The sequence below is a fragment of the Cnephaeus nilssonii genome, assembly GCF_951640355.1.
Source record: "Cnephaeus nilssonii genome assembly, chromosome: 5".
Classification (NCBI taxonomy): Eukaryota; Metazoa; Chordata; class Mammalia; order Chiroptera; family Vespertilionidae; genus Cnephaeus; species Cnephaeus nilssonii.
In genome coordinates this window covers 8260476-8278964 of record NC_137076.1, presented here as the reverse complement: position 1 = coordinate 8278964, position 18489 = coordinate 8260476, and the positions used below count along the sequence as shown (strand labels likewise).

The 18489-nt window shown below is 48.3% G+C and overlaps 1 protein-coding gene across 3 annotated transcripts in view; it reads right to left on the bottom strand.

Moving 5' to 3' along the window:
- The window catches only part of INSR (insulin receptor), a 169067-nt gene that overhangs the window by 57809 nt on the left and 92769 nt on the right, over positions 1–18489 (bottom strand). For all 3 annotated transcript variants that reach the window (XM_079773169.1, XM_079773168.1, XM_079773170.1), the window contains exons 3-7: positions 11104–11425; positions 6523–6671; positions 5332–5476; positions 2304–2518; positions 1244–1370 (exon numbers count right to left, since the gene is read on the bottom strand). In XM_079773169.1, the coding sequence (XP_079629295.1) occupies positions 1244–1370; positions 2304–2518; positions 5332–5476; positions 6523–6671; positions 11104–11425 (958 nt within the window). The remainder of the gene's footprint in view (positions 1–1243; positions 1371–2303; positions 2519–5331; positions 5477–6522; positions 6672–11103; positions 11426–18489) is intronic.

Genomic DNA, 18489 nt, shown 5'->3' with positions numbered 1-18489 from the left:
CAGTCAGGCTTGGGGGAAGGTGGTGGGAGTGGCCCTCATAGCAAGGCCACGCAACTTAATCTGTCCTGGACTCTGCCCACCAGGAGTCAGGAGGGTGGGGCTAGTGGATCTCCCCTGCAGGGGAGGTGCCTCCAGTCAGGTTCACCAGAAAGTGGGTAGAACGGCCTCCACTCCAAAGCCACACAACTCAGTCACTGAAAGCCACTGAGTCTGCCTGGACTTCTATACCCAAGCCCAAGCAGCTGACTCCTCAGCAGGACCCATGGTACACAGGGCGGGACAACAGGGAGCCCAGAGGGTGGTCTTATTGCATTCCCCCAGGCTAATACCATATGGAAGGGAATGATCTCCCCAAGAAAGATGGCATCTGTGGTGTGGGAGATGGACTCAGCATAGGAATCCTGGCGGCTGTCCCTTCATCTCTCTCTCTCCAGAGCTACAAACCCCAGTCTCTCCTTAGGAGATTCTAATCTGCTCCACCCTCCTTCCACTGGAGCACAGAGTGAGTGGCTGAGAACAAGATTTTGTGCATTGGGCTTTTAAGAGGGTGCCTGTGTCTCCCTGGCAGACAGATTTACTGCTGACTTTCACAGCCATATGTTATATGGGCACCTCTTCCCAGCTCTAATGCTCTGGCCTGGAGAGCCCAGATTGGGGTTGAGACCCCATGCTTTTCAGGGGAGATGTTAGCAGCTGAGATATCCCTCCGAAATTTCAGCCACTGCCCATGGGAGAAGGACCAGTCCTTTTTGTGTCTCTGCCCTTCCTACCAGTCTTGATGTGGCTTCTTCTAAAAATCCTTGGTTTTAAGACTTTTCTTCAGCTAGTCTTCAGTTGATTATTGAGGCTGATTGCTCTATATTTTAGTCATAATTCTAGTTTTTAGTCCTGGGAAGAGGTAAATGTAACATCCACCTACTCCACTGCCATCTTAGATTTCCCTCCCACAACTTTTTAAATGATGGAGAAATACAAAATAGGTAAAAAATAAAATTTTAAAAAACTATTGAGTACACTGAGTGACCTTTCGCTGAAGAAATCTGGTGAGATATACATATAAAGGGCAAAATAAAATAATTGCTATAAGAGATTGGCCACTCTGGACCCCAAATGAAACCTATCTGCTTCAATTTCTGGCTTTTCCACAAGTTTATTCCATAAGTGGGAGGAAGACATAGAGCAGCCTCAGAGGGGAACAATGAGCACTCATGCAATATCCACAACTTTTTTACTTTATACTCACGCCTCTTTGTAGAAGAGCATGAACCCCAGGAGGTCTCGGAAGTCAGGGGGCCAGTACGGCTCCCATTTCAGCAAGATCTTGTCAAAAGATGTCCGAATGTAAGAAAATTTAAGTAATTCATTTTCACCTAGAAAATTAAAAAAAAAAAAGCACACAAAAACAAACCCAACAAATAGTATCAGTTATTTCATCATTTATTTCAGCACAAAGCAGTGATCCTACACTCCCAAGAATGTCCATGAAAAGGAGATGTCAACCTGCTGTTCCAGGGACAGGTCTTGCTCCCACATGTGTCTCCCAGTATGTGAGGGCAAGAACTGGTCATGGCAGTTGGCCCATACTGCCAGCCAATTACCTGGCCAGAGGCTCAACTGAAAAATAGCAGTTGGCACCAATGTGAGAAGGAAAATTGGACAATAGGTAAGAGTCCTGACACAATTTTGACACGCACATGGCTTTTTAATCCTGACATGTCAGAAGATGTAACTCTAGTGCCAATGAGCACATGCCAAGTAAGTTTAGATCATTATACCTTGGACAGACAATTTCTTGACTCTCCAGTATCTTGGAGAGAGTAATTTCCTTTGCTTCCCATAAGCTCCACCCAACCTCACTCTTCCTCCTCAGAATTCCCACAGTGTGGACCACATTCTGCTGTAAAGCATCAACTCCGCATGACAGTATTACGGAAGCCCTGGCAGCTCAATGCTCAAATACTCCTTCAAGAGAGAACCTATCACAGGAGTGCAGTCAGCTGACCGTCTCCAGCTGGAGCAACTGCAGGGCCTGTAGCAACATTTGATCCAAGGCCATATATAAGGAGGTATTATTCATTCATTCATTCATTCATCATTCATTCATTCAATGCTATGTAACTTCTTCCAGTATCAGGCACTGTATCTGGTACAGAGACAACACCTGTCCTCAGTATTTCAGAAAGCCTATCACACACAGAGCTGTGTAAGCTCACAGGGGAGGCAGTGCTAATCCCTGGGGGCCAGTGTGGTAGGTAAAGGGAAGGGAAGCCACAGGCTGGAAGTACCGGGCCATCACCACTTACAGGATGCCTGGTCCCCGTTAGTCTTCAAGGCAATGTCAGTCCTCTCCTGGCGTCCCTTGGTTCCTGAAATTTCTTCCATCTTGTGAATTTCCGACAAGCAGAGTTTGGGATTATAGTGGAAGAAGAGTTTCCCCTGAGTTATGGTGAGGTTGTGTTTGCTCCAGTCCCATAGCTGCCTTAGGTTCTGGTTGTCCAAGGCATAGAAAGAGTAGTTCCTATGGAAACACACACACCTAGTCATTCATCGGCTTGTAATCTCCAACTGCAAGACGGTGGGGCCATGGCTGGAGTTGATCTTGCCCAGCAGTACATACCCAGCCCTAACCATGTGCTTGGCACGTACTTAGTAAGTATAAAATGGGGGGTGGGAGGGCCAAGGGAATTTGAGGACGCGTTCATGGCCAGGAAGGTAACTGAACTCCATCCTGTGGGGAGGAGAGTAAGACTACAGTGGATGGAGATATGGATATAAGACTACAGTGGATGGAATAAGACTACAGTGGATGGAGATATGGGTTTCACGGAGGGGAAAGACTGAACAGACAAAGGCACCTGGGCTGGGCCCACGGAAGAGCGAAGTAGCCTGCCCTGCCCGAGAGGTGATAGGAAACAAGACTGGAGAGCTGCAGGGGTCAAACCCTCTAGTGTCCTGGATACCAAACCAAGACTAAGACCATGTGACCTTATTGGGTCGGCAGAGGGCAGCCACTGAAGGTTTTATAACAACTCAGTAACTTGATTAGACCTGTGCCCGTGGGCCACCTGCACATAGTAAATGGGAGAACGAAAGCATTAGGCCTGTGTTGTACAATACAGAAGACATTAGCCACCTCTGGCTACTGAGCGCCTGAAATGTGGCCATTCTGAACTGTACTGGAAGCAAAACACAGATCTTGAAGACTTAGCATGCAAAATAAAAGAGTATGAAAGATCTCCTTTATAATATTTTATACTGGTTCCAAGTTGAAATGGCATTTTAGATGTAATGGATTAAGTAAAATACGTTGTTAAAATTCATTTCAACTATTTCTTTTTAAAATGTGGCTACTAGAACACTTGAAGTCACATGTGACTTGCATTATATTTCCGTTGGACAGCACTGGTCTAGTTCTAGGATGCCCAGCTTAGGATCATTGGAATAATCCAAATCAAGTCTGAACTTCGACAAAAAAGCAGTTGTATGGCAGAAAAATCAACAGGAGCTCATGAGTGATTCAAGAACGTAGTCTAACCAATTCTATGGATTGGTTTCTTGAAGCCATTCACATCCCCCTCTTCCTTTGCCTTCCTCTAATATACAGACTGGAAAAGGTAAATATCCACTTTCCCACTCCCTTGCAGCTAGAAGCAGCCACATGACTCAATTCTGGCCAAGGAGATACAAACAGAATTCAATGTTGGGGGTGAGAATGTGGGAGATTCCAGACAATATTTTGAAAGAGACATTCTCAATTGTCATATATCTTTGTCCCTTTCCTTTTTCCCTGTCACTTCTACAGGTGTAAGGCAGCCATTCTGTGACCATGGTCACACAAAGTTGGAAAAAGCCTGGGTCCTATCCTTGATGACACTGTTGGATGGCCTTCCTCAGACTTCTTGTTCATAAGTCCATCTCAATCTGCATGAAACAGGGCTGGTCTGGATTTCTATTATTTTATTAACTGAAATGGGGTCAGCGCAAACTCAAGGGTAGGGAATCCAAGAAATAAGGAAGAAAATCCAGGAGGCCAGCAGAGTATCTTGGGGAGGTAGAATCCTATAGGCCAGAGGAGGTAAGATTTCATTAAGGAACAGGTGAAATCAGTATGAATGGGACCAGGATGTGAGAAGGCGCTGGAGGCAGCAATGGAAGGGTCCTGGTCAGGCTTGCACGCCAGCTCACAGTGAAGCCCAGATGGCCAGACGCCATTTCATTGCAGCTAGCGCCCTGGGAGGGCACGACTAGGCTGTACCCCTGTGACTTCCGAGAATGACTGTAGAATGGGCACCACTTTCCTTGGCTGGGTCTTCAGACATGTTCCAACACACATTGCTCTCTCTCAAGGTTCTCCAGGCACTTTCTCCTAGTAGGTGTTTTTCTGGCTTTAAAAAATCCCTAAGTTACAGTCGAGTGACTGTGGTTAGCAACACTGTATTGAATATTTGAAAGCTGCCAAGAGAACAGATCTTAAAGGTTCTCATCACAAAGAAAAACTCTTCTTTGTAGCTATGTATGGTGATGGATTTGAAATAGACTTATTGTGGTGATCATTTCAGAATATACACAAATACCAAATCATTATGGTGTATACCTGAAACTAATGTATACGTCATTAAGTGTTTCTATTCTTCCCCCAGTTTTACTGAGATATAACTGACATCTAACATCAGTTTTAGGTGTACATTATAATAATGTGACATTTATATGTTGCAAAATGGTTATCACACTAAGTTTAGTTAACATCCATCCCCTCACATAGTTAAGAAATACTTTTTTTCTTGCGATGAGAACTTCTGATATCCACTCTCTCAGCATCTTTCAAATATATACCACAGTATTGTTAACTGCAGGCACTATGCTGGACCTTAGATACCCAGGACTTATACTGGAAGTTCGTACCTTTTGACCATCTTCATCCATTTTTCCCATCCTCCCCGCACATCCCCAGCCCTGCCTCTGGCACCCACCATTCTGTTCTCTGTAGGTATGATCTTGGCTTGTTGTTGTTTTTGTTTTTTAAAGATTCTACATATAAGTGAGATCATACAGTATCTATCTTTCTCTGTCTGCCTTACTTCGCTTAGCATAATGCCCTCTGGGTCCATCCCAGTTGTCACAAATGGCGGCATCTTATTCTTCTTTATGAATAATACAACTGAATAATACTCCCCGTATATATAAATGCACATACCACATTTTCTTTATCTATTCATCTGCAGATAGAAACTCAGGTTGTTTCCATGTCTTGGCAAAAACCCCTAACTTTTTATAACTCACACACTTCCTAGTTAGTGCTCAGGCCGTAGACATGGAATCAGGGCCACATACCCAACTTCCAAGGTATTCCCCTGAATCAGGCGTAACTTCCGGAAGAAGGAGAGGGACACCAGCGCGTAGGAACGGCGGATCTTCAGAAACCCTGAAATCTCTTCAATGAGGCCGAGGTTGGCCTCCAGCTCAGCTGCCAGGTTGTCTAAGGAAAAGAGAAAATACCCAGTGAGTTTTACAGACATCTTTTGATCTTCCTCTAATTTCCCATAGTGAGGAGTGAAATTACAAGCTGAAGATGACTTTGACATATCCTGCTCAAAATGAGTCACACTTAATGAAAATACGATCCAAAGTCCTTACTACGGGGTCAGCAAATCCCTAAGTTAGTGACTGCTGCTTTTTTTTTTCTCATCTCCTACCTTGCTCCCTGACCCTGGGGCCTCCGCACCGGCCCCTCAGCAGACCATGCGCACGCTGCCTCAGGACTTTGCCTGGCTGCCTCTTTGCCCAGAACGTCACTCTCCCATCTATTAGCTTGGTTCGCTCTATCACCAACTCAAAGCATGGCTCCTCTCACCAGAAACTCTTCTCAATTAGCAACCTCTTATTCCGCTTCAGAGGTTTGCAAACTCCAGTCCGCTGGCCAAACCCAGTCTGCTTTGTAAATAAAGTTTTATTGGCACAGAGCCTCACCCATTTGTTCACATGTTCTCTACAAGGGCAGAGTTGAGGAATTGTAACAGACACCCTCTGGCCTGCCAAGCTGAATGAATTTATCACATGGCGCTTTACAAGAAAAGGGTACCCATCCCACCCCCTCCATGGCCACACGGTGCTTCCCCGCATAGTGGGACCACTGCCTGAGTTCCCATCGTAAGGTGATCTGCTTATTTGCAAGATGCGTCATGCACAGACTTGGCCTTGTTCACTGAATATTCAGCAAACGTCTGCTGAATACATAAGCAAAGGAATGCCTTTTTGCCTGTGACCGTATTTCTGGAAACAGAGTCCTCAGACCTGCAATAGGGAATGTCGCCGTTGGTTAAAAATGCAAATTCCTGATGTCCCGGCTACGAATGTGGGAAATCATGAATTACAGGTCTGGTAACAAATAGCGGGGGGCTCCACTGCCTGGGGAACCACTCAAGACAGTCTTCCAATCGCCGAGGAAGCAGGAAGCAAAGTCTAGACCATTTTCCCTCTCGCTCCCAGGGACCGCGGACCCCAGCGGGACCCCCCGGCACTCACTGCCCCCACGAATGTTGATGATGAGGCTCCCGTTGATGACGGTGCATCCTCGAAGCTCCTGGGCAGATGTCACTGAGTCGATGGTTTTCTCACCTTCCAGGATGTGACAGACCTTGGGACAGGGGCCCAGACACGGAGCGCACATCAAGCTGAGTAAAAAGCGAAGAAAGAGGGGTCAGGGTACACAGGACCCCGCTCCACACGGCAGACGCATGTTGCACAGGGTCCCACGTGAGGCCCACGGCACTGCTAACGTCTGAGGCCCAGGGCGCTCCATTGGGAGGGCTGTCCTGAGCATCGAGGGTGTTACAGCACCCCTCAGCTTCACCCACTGACCCCCAATAGCACTCCCACCCGGGGACTGAAAGCCAAACATGTCTCCAGACATTGTCCCCGAAGGAAGAGGCCAAAGGGCCCGGTAGAAGCCACTCCCCGCAGCGGCAGGCTCACGCCCTTCCCTGCGGCAGCAGGTCCCAGCATTACCAGGGGACTGCTCCTTCCCCCACACGGCAGGGCTCCTGCTGCACTCCAGACCGAGAGGACTCACGGAACCCCACCGACACAGGCTCTCCTTCCACCCTGTGGAGACAGGACTCACTTTTACCCCGAATGGACGGGCTCCTGGGGTCACCAGACCTCACCCTACCAGCACCCTTCACAACAAAGCTGTGACCGTAAGTGCATGGAGTGTGTGCCGCGCATTGAGCTTTGCTTGCTGAGGCACCACTTCGGGGACATCCATCTGGAATGAACACAAGGCCAGCCTCTGGCACAGCGAGCCGTAAACCACCCGCGAGGGCATCGGCTCCTCCACCCGTGATGGCCCTTCGGGCAGAAAGCCCCGGGCCACCCAGACACCCGACTACTTGGGTGACCCTGCTTCCCCCTTCCTGCACCCTAATTCCTGGTCTTATGGCTTTAAATTCGACAATGAAGACAGAACCAGGAAACGGCAGATGCTTCACCCTCAGACTTATTACAGGCAGAGCCCCAGGTCCCACCCCCTCGCTCTTTCCCTCTGCCACCCCAGGACCTAGCTCTGTGGCCCTGGGCCGTACCAGGTCCCCTCCAGGGCCTGTGAGCTAACAAGCCTGTTCCTCAGAGATCCCTCGTGGTTTCATTTTGAAGAGTGTCCTGTGATCACAGTAAGAACCATGAGAGCCATCAAGCCATCAGCAGGGGCCCCGGTGGGGGAATGTCTATGGAGCTCCCTCCAAGGAATGGGTGTGCAGTGCGCCTTCCTAAAGGAGGGCGTACCATCAGTAGGCTCAGGACCCACAAAGTGTGACAGCTTTGTTTTAGTTCTGTGAGCTGTTACAGCCAATGACTAAACCCAAAGGGTTTGTGGGAGCCCCCAGATTCATAGCCAATCGATCGATCAGAAGTGTGGGTGGCCTAAGGACCCCAAGTGTGGCTGGTGTCAGAAGCCAGGGCAGTCCTGTGGAGAACAGAGTCTTCATCCCGTGGTTCGGTACTGACTCCAGGAGGCTCGTGTCCAATGGCAGAGCGTACCCCGTGGCGCCAGCACAGCTGCGGTGCACGCGGAATTGTGGCCAAACGTTTGGTTCTTTCGTTGGTCCTACAACTACTCACTGAGCACTGTGACAGGTGACACTCTAAGCTGGAGATCCACGAACTACAGCCGCATGCCACATCCACGGCCACCTGTTTTTCAAAGAACATTCTATACAACCACCCCCACCGGTTTAGGACCCTCCGTGGCTATCCTCACGCCCGCATGTCAGAGTAGCTGCAGCAGAGGCCACATGGCCTTCAGACTAAAAATATTTACACTCTGGCCCCCGCCGATGCCGGCTCCAGGGCACAGGCACACAGGGAACAAAACAACCGACCCTCCCTGGGGACATTATCAATGGCCACGCGTGCTGTTCGGCCTTCCCATCAAGTGGGGTCTATGTCCTCCTCCGGTGAATCGGGGCGTGGCCAGATGGACTGCTCCGGCCGATGGGACATTAGCAAATGCGGTGTCGGTAGAGGCTTGAAAAGCACTTGCACATTGGAGCATGCCCTTCCTGGCTGCCAGGACGGAAACCACACGGAGAGAGGCCCCGGCTGCCATCTAAGATGTGAGCGGCTGGCTATCTTACGCCATCGGTCAGGGCTGGCCCTGCCCACGTCGGACAAACCTCCCATCAGCCATCAGCAATCCTGAGTGTGAGGTACGAAGTGCTGGGCTGCTCTCCCAGGCAGCAGGAGCTAACCGATACCCGGGGGAAGCCGCTGGTGGGGTTGAGGAAAATTAATAAATTGACAATGACAATATCAGCCTGTGGTAGAAGCCATGAAAAGAGTGAAAACGGAGTGATGCGCCGAAAAGCAGCTGGACGGCGAATCCAGACAAAGTGGGCAGACGGGAAGGACTCTCAGGGGAGGTGACTTACAAGCTGTGACCTGGACAAGGAGGGCGCCGGGCAAAGATCCAGGGGCAGAGCGTTCGATGGGGAGGGAACAGGGACACACGACATTCACCCCAAACACCGAGTCCTCCCCATCTCGGGGAGCACACACTGCTCTCGGCAGGCGTCTCAGAGTGACCACGTAACTCTGCCTGTGCCCCCAGACCTCTGCTCTGAAACACCAAGGACTATTTCTGGATAAGCCACCGGAATGGAAGAAAGCATATCTGGTCCTACTTGATATCAAACCACACTAGAAAATGTGATAGGACTAACGTATTTCCTAAGAACATCTTTTATTTTTAAAAGCTTCAGAAGAAAAAAATACTAATTTTTTTCAAAACCTTCGAAGTAGATTGTGCCATAATGAGTCGTCATTAGCACCACTGGCTTTGCCCTCTCTCATGCAGCGAAGGTCGCGGGACACAGCGTCCGTTTCCTGAGGCGTGGGCTCCAGCGGCCACCACACCATCAGGAGAACATCCAGGAAGGTTGCTGGGCTTCTCAGAGAGAATACCTTCTATTTAAAGCCAATGTCTTCTAAATAAACATCTTCCTAGAAGATTAATTAAAAAAAAACCCAAAAAGGAATCAAAAGGAATATGGTCATTTCCCCAACCTTACTGATGAACTGGCCCAAAAGAGAAAAAGAAAAGGGTCTTTCTGGCATGCAGAGTGATTTATAGTTGCCTATTTTTGGTCAACAAAGCCACGTAACAGGTTTTTGTAAAAAAAAAAAAAAAAAACAAAAAAAAAAACCCCACTAATAAAACAAAGCATGTTGTACTTGCAGGTTTCACAAACATTTGAAGAGAGCCTCATAAGAACTGAAATAAAGATTGTTTTTCAGGAAATAAAACTTCCCACCAGAACACTCTCATCTGGCTAATTCTCAGATCTGAAGAGGAAGCTTTTCCAGGTGAGCAGGTCAGCTCGATGCCCCTCGGTGAGCGCCTGCTTCTGATCTGTTTTTGCGATGTTTTGTGGAGGGTTTTCTCAAACCCGCAACACAAAATCCAGGAACCAGGTTTTTTAAGCTTGGTTACAGCCCCAAGAAACCAACATAGCTCCTCTGAGGAGCTACAAGATGAACAGAGTCTGCAATGTGTGTGCATAGGACATCTGACTCACAACCGAGAAAGAAAATCGCTTCCAAGCACGAGAAAGCCCTGCGAATAATCGGGAATCAAGTCTCCTCCTCCTCGTGCTCTGGGCTGGTCTCAACACACTGTCCAGCTCCAGACCAGAAGAAACAGAAAAACCCTGAGCTCCACGTTGGGCGTACGAGCGAGGAGGCACAGCAGTGGGGACCATCCCGCAAATGTGAAGGGTTCTATGGGCAGCCAGGGACTGCTGTCTGGTGCTTTCTATTCCCGCAGCTAAGCACAGACGGCTTTCACAACGTGTCCAAGATGCCAAAGTACTCACTCTGGCCCTTTACAGAGAACGCTTGTGGACTCGGCTGCGAAGGCCAGGACCAAAACAGGAGGCCGACATGGGTCCCAGGCACCCAGGCACACCCCCTGGTCATCACAGCGCCCTCGCCCACAGCAATGGATTCTGGGTTTTCACACAGGATTTTTTGTTTTGTCTATTAAAAATTTTTAATGTTGACATTATTGCAATTGCCCCCATTTTCCACCCCCTTTGCCAACCTCCATCCACTCCCCCCCCCCCCGCTCTCCCTTGGCCTTCACCACAGTATTGTCTGTGTCCAGGGGGTGCGCATATATGTTCTTTAACTAATCCCTTCACCTTCCTCATCCAGTCACCCTCAGGCACCAGCCAGTCTGTTCCATGTATCCATGCTTCGGTTCCATTTTGTTCGTTAGTTTACTTATTTATTTATTAAATATATATTTTATTGATTTTTTTACAGAGAGGAAGGGAGAGGGATAGAGAGTCAGAAACATCGATGAGAGAGAAACATCGATCAGCTGCCTCCTGCACACCCCCTACTGGGGATGTGCCCGCAACCAAGGTACATGCCCTTGACCGGGATCAAACCTGGGACCCTTCATTCCTCAGGCCAACGCTCTAGCCACTGAGCCAAACCGGGTAGGGCCTGTTAGTTTATTTTGTTCATTGGATTTTAACAGGTGGCACCCCCTCACCAGCCCCCACATTCCTTCCCCTCCCGCCGAGAACCCACACCCGGACTCACTTGCTGGAGTTCATGGTGTACCCGGAGGGACACTCAGGAATGCACTTGTTGTTGTGGATGACGTACTGATGGCAGCCCTGCCTCCGCGAGTTCTTGCATTTGTTGTGCAGGTCCAGGCAGAAGCTGAAGTTCACACAGCGCCAGTCTTGGAAGTGATAGTAGGGGGGCGGGCAGGTCTCCACGCACCTACCGTCCAGGTAGAAGTTGCGGCAGGCCACGCACTTGGTGGGGTCGTCGGGCTCAGAGCAGCTGCCCAGGCACTCGCTGTGGCAGCAGAGGCCCTCAGCAGTGCAGCCGTGAGACTTACAGCTGGTCGGGCAGACTGGGGAGAGAAAAAAACAGCTGGTCAATGGGTTGCCCAGTTCCTGTCTGCACGAACAGCGGTGCTAGATTAGGGAGAGCAAGCGAAACAAAATAGTAACAACAGCCTCACTTCTACAGCACATGCTGGGCCCCAGGCACAAAACCATTAACAAAAGCACGAACTCATTTAAGCCCCCAAACCATGGTGTGCCCTAAATGTTTAACAACCACTTCAGAGAGAGGGTAGGGGGTAAGAAAGGATCTGACCTGTAGCATCTGCCAATTTCCATGGTGTAAATACCACCAACCTAAAGTTACTGAACATGGAGCTGGTGAGAGATACATGGTACCACAGCATAAACAGTACTTCCACCATATAGACTGAATAGTAGCAAATAACCTCAAAAGCATAAATACAGCCACCCTCCCTTATCTATGGGGGATTCATTCGAAGACCGCCAGTGGATGCCTAAGTCTTGAATAGTACCCAACTCTATAGATATGATGTTTCTTCCTGTACATACATACCTATGATAAAGTTTAACTTATAAATTAGGCACAATAAGAGATTAACAACAATCTATATATATAAAAGGCTAATATGCAAAGTGTCTCCTTAGGAGTTCGACCGGAGACCGGGAGTTATGATGTGTGCTGACCACCAGGGGGCAGCGCGGAATGAAGGAAGGCCCCGATCAGCCCTGCTCACCGGCCAGACCTAGGGACCCTACTCATGCACGAATTTCGTGCACTGGGCCTATAGTAACTAATAAAATAGAGTAATTATAACAACAGACTGTAATAAAAGCTATGTGAATGTGGCATTATGAAGTAAAATAAGGTCACTTACACACAAGCACTGCGATACCACGACAGGCTATCTGATCATCGAGCCGCTACTAAATGACCAACGGGCAGGGAGTATATAAATGGTGGAGACACTGGTGAGTCACATCTCAGGAGGGACTGAGTGGGATGGCAAGAGATTTCATACTACCCAGAACAGCACACAATTTAAAACTTATGAATTGCTTCATTCTGGAATTTTCCATAATATTTTCAGACCACAGGTCACTGAAAATAAGGAAAGAGAAACCATGGATAAGAAGGGACTACTTATAGAAGACTGTAGTGAGATCATTAGGATGCAGTGAATTCTGAGTATTTATTACCTTTGATTTTAACCTAATTTGTTTAATTGTAAATTTATATTATTTAAATTGTAATTAATAGCTTAACAACCAGTTCGCACATTTCCTGAAAATCAAACAGTTGGCTCCAGCAAACCAGCTCTAGCACACAACTGCAGAACTGGGATAAACAGATATATGGTTGTCTCCATTTTACAAAGGGGGAAACTGAGGCACAAGAAGGTTAAGCAAATTGCACAACAGTCACATACTGCTTCAACAGACGTGGGCGTACATTAATCTAGATACTGCAGCCCCTGCAGGGCCACAGGCCCCGCCTTAGGGAGCTCACAGCCTCATGAAGAAGGCATCCTAGTTACTCAGCCACACAAGCGTGTCATTGGATATGCAACACGCACTGTGCCAGAGGTGACGAGAGGTAACATTCCTGCTGCGACTTGAAGGAGATGACGGATGCAGGAAAGAGAAGGCCCTGGGGACGGGGCAGAGGCTGTGCATGGATTTCGTGGCTGGAGACATGTTCTGGTTCAATGCAACTGAGCTTGTCCACTGCAGGCGGGGCCCTGGCCTGGCTTCCTCCGGCAGCTCGTTACACAGCCCCTTTCTCCCAGTGTCTCACTGCTCACTGCTTCCCGGTTACCCCTGGACTTCAGCCCCCCGGCCCGTGGCCTGGACCTTGATGGCCAGCCCTCCCTTCCCAGACTGTCACGGACAAAGGGCCTCCCTGTGGCTGGACAGATCTGGGCAGCGCAGAGCCTGTGCTCAGAGGTGCTGGCTTCACTCACTCCCTGCATGTCTCGAAACATGGCTTGGACACCGAAGAGTGTTCCTCACTCCAAACCCTCAGGCTTTTTATTGCTGCAGCCAACGGCCTGAGTGGACCCGGAGCCAGGGAGCGGAAGTGACCTCTGAAGCCCCGCTTACACACGAGTGGCCACCGTCTGATGGAACATCCGGTGACGACAGAAATGTTCTCAGTCTGTGTGCTGTCTGCTAACACGGTAGCCACTTCTCCCCTGTGGCTGTTGACCGTGGTTCATGCCACGAGAAACCACATGTTTCAGTTGCTTCCACCTTTTGGCCCTTGTCACTAATGCTACTGTGAACATGGGTGTACAACTATCTCTTCGAGACCACTTCCAATGCTTTTATGTCTATACCCCAAAGTAGAATTGTTGAGTCCTACGGTAATTCAATTTTTAAATTCTTGAGGAACCACCGTGCTGTTTTCCACAGTGGCTGTATCGTTTTACATTCCTGCCAAGAGTCCACACAGTTTCCAGTTTCGACTGAGAAACCAAACCTTTAATTGTATTTCCATTTTAATTTTTATGACCATTGGCTCTTACATTGGACAGCAGAGGCTTAGAGAATAAAAATAAACTCCTTGTCAAGGCCAAGAGGTCTCATGTGGTCTTCGTGCCTGCCGGCCCGAGTCCTCCCAGCCCCAGGCGGCAGCCACCCCGGTCTCCTTTCTGCACTCACATACCCAGGCTCAGCCCAACCTCAGGACCTTTGCGTGTGCTGGCTAGAGCACCCTACTCATTATCCTCCCACGACTGGCTCCTTCTCACCTGTCAGGCCTCAACACCTTAGAAACACCTCCCCTGACCTCCCCAGTGAAAGCCACTCCTTCCTCCTCAAACCATATCCTGGCATATTATCTTGTGATGTTTTTCTTAGAGCGCTTACCACTCTTGGAAAGATCGTGGTGCTTGCTGAGTGACTAGAGAGGCTTAGGGGGCAGGGCCACATGTGCACCATTCACTGCACTGCCCCTCCTTGCACCCAGCAGGAGCGCAGCAGACACATGTTCAATTATGACGGAGAGGAGGCAAAAGGAAGGACTTTGGGGCAGTTCCAAGTCCCCGATTTCTAGCTGATGGCTCAAGAATTCCCAGTTGCAGGAGCTCCACAAACACCCTGAAAAACCACATGCAAAAATGTGGAAAACCTATGCATATGTGCATGTTCTGATTTTCTCCATGGACCCAGAAAGAAGTAAGAAGTTGTAACAGGAGCAGGATGGGGGTTAACCCACCAACATCTGTGTCATGTTTTTAGGGTTCACATACCACCACCTATAGGCTCTTTACTTAATTCTAACAGAGACCCCAGCAGGGAGGGGATAAATAATATTATGTCCATTTCACAGATACAGCAGGGCCCAAACTGGAGCCTCCCTCTTTTGGCTCTGCCTCTGATATTCCTGGGTCTAAAAATTGGCAAAGTCAACCCCAGGGTCCATGCAGCCCAGAGGGAAGAGTGATGAGAATTCAGCTTCAGTGACGTAGCACCTGCTGCCACACAGGAACACCATGAAGGTTTCTTTAAAGAACCAGCAGCAGCCTTGGTTTTGTCTATAAAAGTCCCTTGACTCCTTCTTGTAACTAAGTGCGATGATATGGGTAAAGCGCTGGGTTCTTGGACAGACACGCTGTAGGTGTGATATCAGTTAGCTATCGTGGGTATTACTGTCATCATCGTCGTCATCATCATCATCGTCATCATCCTTAATGATCTGTCTTGTCTGCAAGGACACAAGGGCTGATACTCAATGGCAGGAAGCAATAAATAGAAGGCAGACAACAATGATCTGGGGCAGTGGTCGGCAAACTCCTTAGTCAGCAGAGCCAAATATCAACAGTACAACGATTGAAATTTCTTTTGAGAGCCCAATTTTTTAAACTTAAACTTCTTCTAACGCCACTTCTTCAAAATAGACTCGCCCAGGCCGTGGTATTTTCTGGAAGAGCCACACTCAAGGGGCCAAAGAGCTGCATGTGGCTCGCGAGCTGCAGTTTGCCAACCACGAATCTAGGGCAGCGGTCGCCAACCTTTCGGACCTCACGGGTGGTCTGCGGACCACTGGTTGGTGACTGCTGATCTAGGCCCACAGAGACCCCACCCTCTGCGAGGTCCTATGTGAGAGCAGGAAGGGCCTATTTCCTGAGCTGGGGCTGCACCTGAGGGTCAGTCCTTAACTTCAGAGGAGGCATCAGCAAAGACCTAACAAGAACCTTCCAAACACAAGGCCTTCCAGACCAGACAATGCTAAGAAAACGATGCAACAGCAGCAAACAGGCCGAAGGCTGACCACAGGGCTTCTATAGGTCACGCTGCAGCCTGACTAGAAGGCCCACCTGAGAATGAGTTCATTCTCCAGCACGGCAGCGGGAACACTGTTTCTGCAGAGGACCACAAAGCAAACGTGCAGGCCATGTGGTCTTTGTCGCAACTAGTCCGTTCTGTGGCTGTAGCATGAACGCAGCCCCACACCCACTGTGCCCAATAAAACTTTATTTACAAAAGCAGTTGCCAACCCTTTACCCAGTAAGACGTACCTGTGGTTGGTTGACTGTTTCTATTAGGCCTAGACTCCGGGAAGGCAGATGTCAACTTACAGATGGATCTGCTGTAAATCATTTTACCCAGGAGAAGAGATAACCTCTCCCAATGGCAGTTTTATTGTTCGTGTGACATTAAGCAGCCTGTATCTAACTCTGCAATCCCCTTTCAGTGACTGCAAAGCGTTGGCTTTACCATCTTGCTGACCCCTCACTAAAAGGTTATAAAAGTGACAGGTGTGCCCTGGCTGGTTTGGCTCAGTGGATAGAGCGTCGGCCAGCACACCAAAGGGTACCGGGTTTGATTTCAAACAAGGGCATGTATCTTGGTTGCAGGCTCCTCCCCGGCCCCAGCCCCAGCCCCGGCCCCGGCCCCGGCCCCGGCCCCGGTGGGGGCTCGTGCAGGAGGCAACCAATCAATGTGTTTCTCTCACATTGATGTTTCTCTCTGTCTTTCCCTCTCTCTTCTACTCTCCCTAAAAATCAATGGAAACATATCCTGGGGTGAGGATTCACAAAAAAATGACAGGTATTCTTCCCCATTTTGGGGTGTTGTGTGTTTTTGCCTGAATTCTGTTTTTAACTTTTGAAGGAAGTTAAACGTTGAAAATGATAAGCTGTGTGTCTCTCCCACTCTGTTTCCATTAATTTCTATTAATCTTATTTAATAGAAATGCCACTCAGGGTGGCCTCTCAGACTGAATTAAGAAAACCACGAGAGATGCAAGATGGAAAAAAGCCCCCGTGAAGGCAGGGCGGATTTCCTCTCCCCATGCTCCCAGCCCTGCGTCCAGCCCCAGACACCAAAGGCGTCCCAGCCTCAGAGGCCCGCCACCCGGTGCTGTTTCAATAAACAGGAGAGCAGCCTTTTCAGGAAAATGCCCAGCAGCCCAGGAGCCGCCAACCTCCCGAGGCCAGTGTGTGCTGTGCGCAGGGAAGACGTACCCAGACCTCCCCAGATACGGCAAGCACCAGCCTTCCCCTCCAAGCACACAGGTTCCCCGTCAGTCCATCCATCCAGCCCCCTCCCTCCGCCCCCCACCCCAAGCTATCTTGGGCTGCTGGACCTAATTTCTTCTCATTTCGCCCCTAAAGTTTCCAAAAGCCCCTGGCCTCCATTTCCACTAGCAGGTGCAGCCACTGCCCTCCTGAAACTTTCACCTCAAGTGGCTTTTCACTACACCTTGCTGAGAAGATTGCTAACTGACTCTAAATCAATTGGTGAAATGGGCAGAGGTTGCTGTGTCAGCACACTCTGGCTGGACCCTCTGAATGAAGTGCAAGGACCCCACCCAAAGGTGCTGTCCCTAAGAAGGTGATCTATAAAAATGCCAAACTCTCGGCAAAGCAGGAATAGAGGGATCACACCTCAATGTAATAAAGGCCCTATATGTCAAACCCACAGCCAACATCATACTCAATGGGCAACAACTACAAGTGTTTCCCTTAAGAACAGGAACAAGACAGGGATGTCTGCTTTCACCACTCTTATTCAACATACTGCTGGAAGTCCTAGCCACAGCGATCAGACAAGGAGAAGAAATAAAAGGCATCCAAATTGGAAAGGAGGAAGGAAAACTGTCATTATTCGCAGATGACATGATATTGTATATAGAAAACCCTGCGGACTCCACCAAAAAACTACTAGATTAAATAAACGAATTCAGCAGCGTAGCGGGATACAAAATCAACATCTAGAAACTGATGGCATTTTTATACACCAATAATGAACTCTCAGAAAGAGAAACTAAAAAAAAAAAAATCCCATTTACCATTACAACAACAAAAATAAGATACCTTGGAATAAACTTAGCCAAGAAGGTAAAAGACCTGTACGTGAAAAACTATAGGACATTAGAAAAAGAAATAGAAGAAGACACAAACAAGTGGAAGCATATATACCGTGTTCATGGATTGGAAGAAGGAACATCATTAAAATACCCATACTACCCACAACAATCTTTGGATTCCATGCAATTCCTATTAAAATACCAATAGCATATTTCACTTGTCTAGAACAAATACTCCAAAAATGTATATGGAACTAGAAAGGACCCCAAATAGCCGCAGCAATCTTGAGAAAGAAGAACAAAGTTGGAGGGATCACAATACCAGATATCAAGCTATACTACAAAGCCACTGTAACCAAAACAGGCTGGTTCTGGCACAAGAACAGGCACACAGATCAGTGGAACAGAACAGATTCCTCAGAAATTGACCCACGCCATTACGCTCAATTAATATTTGACAAAGGAGGCAAGAGCATACAATGGAGTAAAGACAGTCTCTTCAATAAATGGTGCTGGGCAAACTGAACAGGCAAATACAAAAAAACGAAACTAGCTCACCAACTTACACGCCCTACACATGAATAAACTCAAGATGGATAAAACACTTAAATGTAAGTCATGAAACCATAAAAATCCTAGAAGAAAACATACGCAGCAAAATCTCATGTAGCAGAATTTTCACAGATACATCGCCTAGAGCCAGGGGAACAGAAGAAAAAATAAACTATTGGAACTACTTCAAACCAAAAAGCTTGTGCTCAGCAGAAGAAACCAGCCTCAAAATGAAAAGGGAAC